This window comes from Vigna radiata, unplaced genomic scaffold (assembly GCF_000741045.1).
Source record: "Vigna radiata var. radiata cultivar VC1973A unplaced genomic scaffold, Vradiata_ver6 scaffold_7, whole genome shotgun sequence".
In the NCBI taxonomy this organism is placed as follows: domain Eukaryota; kingdom Viridiplantae; phylum Streptophyta; class Magnoliopsida; order Fabales; family Fabaceae; genus Vigna; species Vigna radiata.
This window is the reverse complement of record NW_014543262.1, coordinates 754904-762083: the sequence shown is the minus strand read 5'-3', so window position 1 is coordinate 762083 and position 7180 is coordinate 754904. Positions and strand designations below refer to the sequence as shown.

The 7180-nt window shown below is 31.6% G+C and overlaps 1 protein-coding gene across 1 annotated transcript; it reads right to left on the bottom strand.

The window, feature by feature from the left end:
• Positions 1-750: 750 nt before the first annotated feature.
• LOC106753773 (70 kDa peptidyl-prolyl isomerase) lies at positions 751-6096 on the bottom strand. Its single transcript, XM_014635621.2, has 13 exons — positions 5781-6096; positions 4188-4450; positions 4012-4098; positions 3566-3826; positions 3384-3461; positions 3007-3087; positions 2731-2928; positions 2313-2399; positions 2013-2179; positions 1514-1636; positions 1248-1394; positions 1031-1158; positions 751-926 (listed from the first exon to the last, which is right to left on the bottom strand). The coding sequence occupies exons 2-13, from the start codon at positions 4333-4335 to the stop codon at positions 827-829; spliced, it is 1605 nt and encodes a 534-aa protein (XP_014491107.1). The 5' UTR covers positions 4336-4450; positions 5781-6096; the 3' UTR covers positions 751-826.
• Positions 6097-7180: the final 1084 nt, after the last annotated feature.

The window sequence follows — 7180 nt, the reverse complement described above, 5'->3', positions numbered from 1 at the left end:
TAAGTTTTGCTAAATAATCTAGAAGACCTTTTATAAAAAAAGACTTTAAAAATAGTACTTTTTTTAAAGTTAACTACACATTGCTTATAATTTGATGTTATCTTATGAGTATTGAATATCTCTTGTGTAAAACTAAAGAAAGTTCGATAAAAAGTAATAGTCGACAAAGATTTGATATCACTTTAAAAATTAGATTTTTAAGTTTAATTTAATATCGTTAAAGATGAGATTTATATTTAAATATTTATTATTTATATTTTAGTCATATTTTTAGTTTATATGACATTTTCAATATTTTTAGGTTTGTGCGAGTATCTACTATTTTAAGATTTTAAATATATTTCTGTTCCTTAATATTTAAAATACATCTATTGTAAATCTTTTTTCAGTTCTCCAAATTTGGAAATAATTTTTAATCATATAATTTGAAAATTTCATTTAAACTGGTTTTTCAAAAAGTTTTGAGGGAAAGAAAAAATAAACACGTGGTAGGATATTTATTAATATAAATGTAAAATCAAAATGGGTTGCTATAAAAAAAAATATAATATTCAATAACTTAAATAAAATATCAGCTTAAATATATATTTAATCCCCGTAAAATTAACGAATTATATTTTAGTTTCTAAAAATTAAATTGTTTTCCATCGCTATAAATTTTGGAACATTTTTAAGTTCTTATAAAAATAATGTATAAATATTAATTTTAGTTCTTATATAATATTTTTCTTCGAATTTTTTAGTCTTCCGAAATTTCAAATAACTATTTGAAGTTTCTAATATCATTTTAAGACATATAAATACAGTTTATTTTAAAAATTCTAAACTAGCTCATTCTTGAAACCATTGTGCTGAAGATTCCAGCTTCATATGTATTGTATTCCTTTTGCTTAACTTTGAGCTCTTTGTACTCAAGTTTAATGTCTCTGTTGATAAGCCAGGAGAAGAAATAATCATTCATTTATCCAAGACAAAATGAAAATTGTGAAGAGCAGATATTGAATAGTAGAGCTTGAAAATGCAATGGTACCTGTTATTTGGATCAATGGTCAAAGCTCTTTTAATGTCAGCCTCAGCTTTCTCCAAGTCTGATGTTTTCATGTATGCTTGGCATCTTCTATAAAGAGCCTTGATATTTGAAGGGTCTTGTTGTAGGACCTACGTATTTATCAAAAATAGGATTAATTTGAAGCATTCAACCTGTTGAAAATTATTGCCAAGCCAACATCTATTTATGATCAGAGAACCTTTGTGCATAGTCTTGAAGCTTCAATATACTCTCCCAATTTAAGTTTGCAGGCAGCATTGTTCAAGTTGCAGGATAAACGTAAGGTATTAGAACGATGCTTCTCATCTTCACTGAATGAGTGATCAAACTCAATGTACTTTACAGCCTACAATGTCAATGAAGTTCATTCTGTTATACACCAAATCATGTGCCATTGAGATCCCTCTATAAAAATACTCACTATAATCATTAGATTAGCATGTAAGTTAAAACAAATAACTCAACCTTTTCATATTTCTTAGATGCGTGCATGAAATTTTCAGCTTTGAACAGCAGATTTCCGTCATGCTTCTTCCTCTCACAGGCTTCTATTTTCTCTTCTGTGTTCATTTTCCAAAATGGTTTTTCCTGTTCACAACAGAATCATTTGAGAATATTATAACACTACATAAATGTCGTTACTGGCTTCTAGTTTCAGGTTGTGTTATTCAAAACTAATTACAAGTCAAAGGGTGCACTTGTTACAGCCAGAACAATAGTTGTTCTACTGTTTCCAATTCTTGTCCAACGTAATCAAGTTTAAGAACATTGAGAAATGCTTTATCTTGAGACGATTAATCATTATTTTCTTCTTGGTCAGTTGATAGAGTCAGAAAATCTTCAATATATCAGCAAAGGAATGAGAAAAATGATTTGACCAAATGTGTGCTTAGAAAACCTCTGGTCATAATTCCCCTCATATTTTTCATAAACTAATATTTTGAAACACATAGGAGCCACTAACCTTAACAAAATCAACCAACTCAACTTCATAATAAAGGACTTTATTATTTGCTGTGTTTCCCTGTGAATTATTATAGCCGCTCAAATATTCTGCATGGACGATTACAAGAGCTTGTTCTGCTTTTTTCATTGTCATTATTGCTCTTTCTAGACCCTCGGGTACTTGTTCTGAAAATGCATAGAGTAAAGCAGTACAAAGATTGAAAACAGATGCTAAAAAATAACACATGCTGCCAAAGGTTCTCGACATTTTGCATTTAAATATGCATGATCATGATCATAAACAGCAGCAATTTTTTACCTTCCTGAGTTGTGAACTCAAAAGGTTCTTCCTCTGATCCTTTCCTCTCAATAACAGTATCATCTTCCCCTTTGCACAAATATATCACTGCAGGAAGTGAAAACATTAGTTCAGAACCATAGGAAGCGTTTGGTTCAATGTTTACTTGACATGTTTTCTGTTTAGGACAAATATAATTTCTTGAAATTTCTAGTGATACTAATTTTTTTTTAATGCCAAGACTAAACTCTCTTAGTTGTTTGAAACACATTATACACCCTTGTTATCCATGTGTAGCTGTAAAGAGAGTTAAAGCAGGCGTTAAGAGTGTGAAATTTCAATAAACTACAAGAGTTTCAGAGTAATTTCCTCTCTAGTGTATGATTGAGAAAACAATTTCCTCTTGTTTTCAACATCATGTTCTTGAGATACAGTTTACCTTTCACTTGGGATCCCTCGTTAGGACGATCAAACCCCTCACCCACTTTCTTAATCTTTTTCAGTATCTTCTTGTCTCCTGTGACATCTGTAACAACTTTCCATGATACCAGCTCAAGCTTGATGCTAGTTAAATTAGAATCTGGTGGAGAAACACCATCTAGCTCAGTGGTCATATTTGAATTTTTACTCTGCCCATCTGCAAGTTATGTCCTGATATTAGAATTATGGCAATACATGAATGTTTCATTTGAAATAAAAAGTGACTTGAACTTACAAAATAATCTCACTGCTAGTTCTGCCACTTCGCCCTTTCTCATTGTCTTTACTGCTATACTCATAGCAGGACATAGATAGCCTGTTCCAAAAACCATCCTTAAGCATTCCATAAATGCATTAGTTTTTTATGATTTTTTTAAGGATAGTGATCTTAGTGTTATATTCCAATAAAAATTGGACTTTCACCTGACATAATGTAAACTTTTATCATAGAAATTACTTCGATGAAACTTTTAATTTTGATTGGATAATAAAACTACAAATTCTTGAAGAACTGCAACTTATTTTTTAAACACCTAAAAAAACTTTTCAGAAGTTATGGATAATATTAGTGATAGTAAGTGCTGAAAGTATGTTCAATTTTTACTAACGTACCATCACTTACATTAAACTCCACTCCCTTCTCAGACTTTGAGACAAGCATCCCATTCTCCAGCCTTGCTTCATATTTCACTGCAAATTTTGATGTGCAACATTAATGATATCACCTAGCATTGTCATTATAGTGTAATTACCTAGAATTTATATAAAATCACGATTGTTACTAGTGTTATTACCTAGCACCTCGTCATCTTCTCTGGGAGTGGCCCATCCTTCTCCCTCTCTTATCAGCTTTTTCATGATTCCTCCATCGCCAGTCAAATCCCTTATGGTGCTCCAAGACAGCATTTCAATTTCATAAATGAGAGTTGCATTAGGAGGAACCAATGGAGGAGAACCTTCTTCCCCATATGCCAAGTTAGGTGGTATTTTGAAGATTGCTCTCTCCCCTTTCTTCATGGTGGCAACTCCTTCATCCCATCCTTTGATAACTTCACCTGGAAGGAAATGAAAATAAACGTGCTCTGATTAATGACACTTTTCCTCTCTCTACTCATGGATTGAACAGTAATAATAGCTAGCCATGCCAATTTCATTTCATCAACCACATTGCACACATACTAGTTTATGATTTAATGGCCCTTTTATCCCATTCAGCAATTAAAACAAATGAAGTGCTTACACTGGCCTAATTTGAAACGAAACGTGAACCCTTTATCATAACTGGATTCAAGAGATGTTCCATTCTCAACATGTCCTCTGAAATGAACTGAAACGTTAAAACAAAAGGGTTGTGTTAGAATTCACAGAGATAGCATAAGCATGTGACAGTTTGAGGGTGTTAGTATGCTTTGGAACCTTCCACTTCATCTCCAGAGAATGGAGTTTGCCAAGAGACTCCTTTTCTGAGAATCCGCTTTGTGAGACCTTCATTTCCAATTTCCTTGAAAGAGAATTGCGAGTCTTCAGTTTTCAGTTGATTTTGATGAGAAACTGCCATTGGCATCACAGAAACAGAAAAAAGAGAGCTTCAAGTTTCCAAAACAGGATAAGCCGTTATTGGTTTCCCTCCTTTGGAGCTTTCGGTTGAGAAGCCTTTCCTTATCATCATTTTTAATTTCCTACCATTTCATAATACCATCCTAATTTTTATATATATATAATTAATCTCATGATAAATTATTATTTTTAAATGTCTCAAATATGTTTTGAATTTATAGTAAATAATTTCAATTCTAATACAAAGTTACTTTTAAGTATTGTTAATTTTAGAAAATCTATTGGAATTAAAGTTATAAATACACAGAGTACACTAAAAAAGAAGACAAACTGTTAAAAAAAAAGTCAAATATACAATAGATAAATAGAAAGGACAATTTATAATTATTGAAGATATTTTTTAATAATTATGGAAGTCATTTATAAAATCAACATTATGTAATGTAAAGACGGTGGTGAGTCTAGCAGATCCATCAATTTGTAATTAAGTTGGTAGGATAAATTGACTTTTCCCAATCTGTTAATATATTAATCACAAAATAATTTTATTTATTTATATGAGTAAAAATAATAATTGTTCTGTTTAAATTAAAATACTTGATTCTCTTTATATTTCATTAAGGTATTTTAAAGCAATAATTCATGTGATACGAAAATGGTAGGATTAAATGGATATGGTTGAAGCAGGCCGGGTAAGGCCTAAAAATTGGGCCCAGAAAAAAAATCTTAAGGGCGTTGATGCCTGCACCTCCCCTCTTTGGACCTCCACCTCCCCATCCCATTTTTATCCTTTCTTTTTTTATTTATAATTTTAATAATTATTTATATTCCTATTATACCCTTTAATAAAATCTAATTTATAGATTAATTTTAATTTTAATATCTACAAATAAACCTAACTTTTTTCTTTTCTCGATTTACTCTCTCGTTTTTTCTCTTTCATTTGGTTTTTCAAATTCTTTCTGTTCTCTTTTTTTGGGTGTCACAAATTTTGTTTACTGTGTGAAAATTTTCTTCTGAGAATCGTTGGCAATTTTTCTTCTCTTTCCATGTTATGACATGTATGTGAAAGGACTTTAAGCTTCAAAATGAACTTAACACCTAACTCAATGTGTAAATATGTGTAAATCAATCAACTTTAGGCTGTCGAAGGAGAGTTGGGCAATGGAAACACTGTGAAAGATCATTGTCTGACATGAATTTGTCTAACAAATGTTTATCAGGCTCTAAACGTATGTCGACATCCGTCTGGCCCTGAAACGGATGTTCATATCCGTCGACGGATGTCCGACCTCCGTTAATTCCTGTTGCGCGCAAACAAACCTCTACCAGAAACACAACACAAAACGAAACGAAGGGCGCACAAACAGAGCAAAATGAATACAATCTAAAACCCTAAATCACATACATTTATAAACCAAGAAATGAACATAATGCGAAACGAAAACTAACCTCTCGACAGAAACGAAACGAAGCGCCGCACCACCGCCACACCACGCTGCACCGCTGCCGCTGCACTGCCGCACACACGCAGGCAATGACGCAAGTACAGATAGATCGGAAAGGTTGAAACTTTTAAAAAATCAAAGTGGAGCTTGGGGGGTGTGTGAATGGGAAGGGAAAGGGAGGTGGAGATGTTTTCGAAAAGTTTCGAAAGTGTGTGAGTGTGAAAGTGAAAAGTCTGTGAGTGAGTGTGAAAGTGAAAGGGTAAAGTGAAAATTAGGATTATTTAATTAAGAGGGTTAAAAAAGTAAAAATAATAAATTTAAAAGGTTAATTTTGTAATTAATGAAAAGTTAAAAAAAAATGGGGAGGTGTAGGTTTGAAATGGGGAGGTGGAGGCATCAATGCCCAAATCTTAAATGCATCACTTGTGTGGGCCTTTACAACAACACACATTGATATTCAAACCCTCTGAAACATTATTCAGCGATATACATTTATTTTGTATTTTACTCCTAAAAATACCCGTCCACCGAATACTTTTTGGGAGTGCTGCATAAATATTTTCTTTTAAGTGTTAATAAATTTAACATTAATTAGTTTCTATAATGTTAAAACTCCAATTTCTGGATGTCACTTATTAGGAAAAAAAGTTAGACATAATTATGTTTTAAGTTGTTACTTGTTAGCTGTTTATATTATAAGTTTATTATTCTTAAATCTTAATTTTGCACACATTTTTTCTTATCCTTTAAGTAAATTTCAAAGATATAAATAAAAATATCTTACATTGTGGTTTCAATATGTATGTCGGCAAAATATAAAAGAAAATACAAGTTTTTATGAAGTGTAAGAATTTCTCTTAACAAAAAGTTCCCTTTGTTAATAATAATAATTTTATTATTTTAAATTATCTTAAAAAAATAACATACACATACCACATGTGTTTTAATTATTATTTATAAAAACCTTTCGCGAAATATCTTCCACTCTGAGTTTCTGGCCACAAGAATGAATCAATATTGGTTTATGACCTCAAAAATAAAAAAAGATATAACACAAAAGTAAAACTACATTTATCGACGGATGACCGTTTCTTCAGGTGATGCCAGTGACGTGTACAAGGTCTTGTCGCATGATTTAATTATTACAGTTTTATTTTCAAAGAAAATATAAAACTATAATTCCATCATATAAATTTACTATGGCATAAATAGCTTTTATGCTGTGTTCGTTTGAACAGATTTTACTGTTAAGCGAATTTGTGAGCGAAGAAACATTTTAAAAATGTGTTCGCTTCTATTGATTTAAGACGATGGAAAAGCGACGATTTGGATGGATTGCACTGTGCAGAGCATCTCGCCATTTTGGAAAGATTTACGCTGATTTAAAAGTAAATGACCAGTATG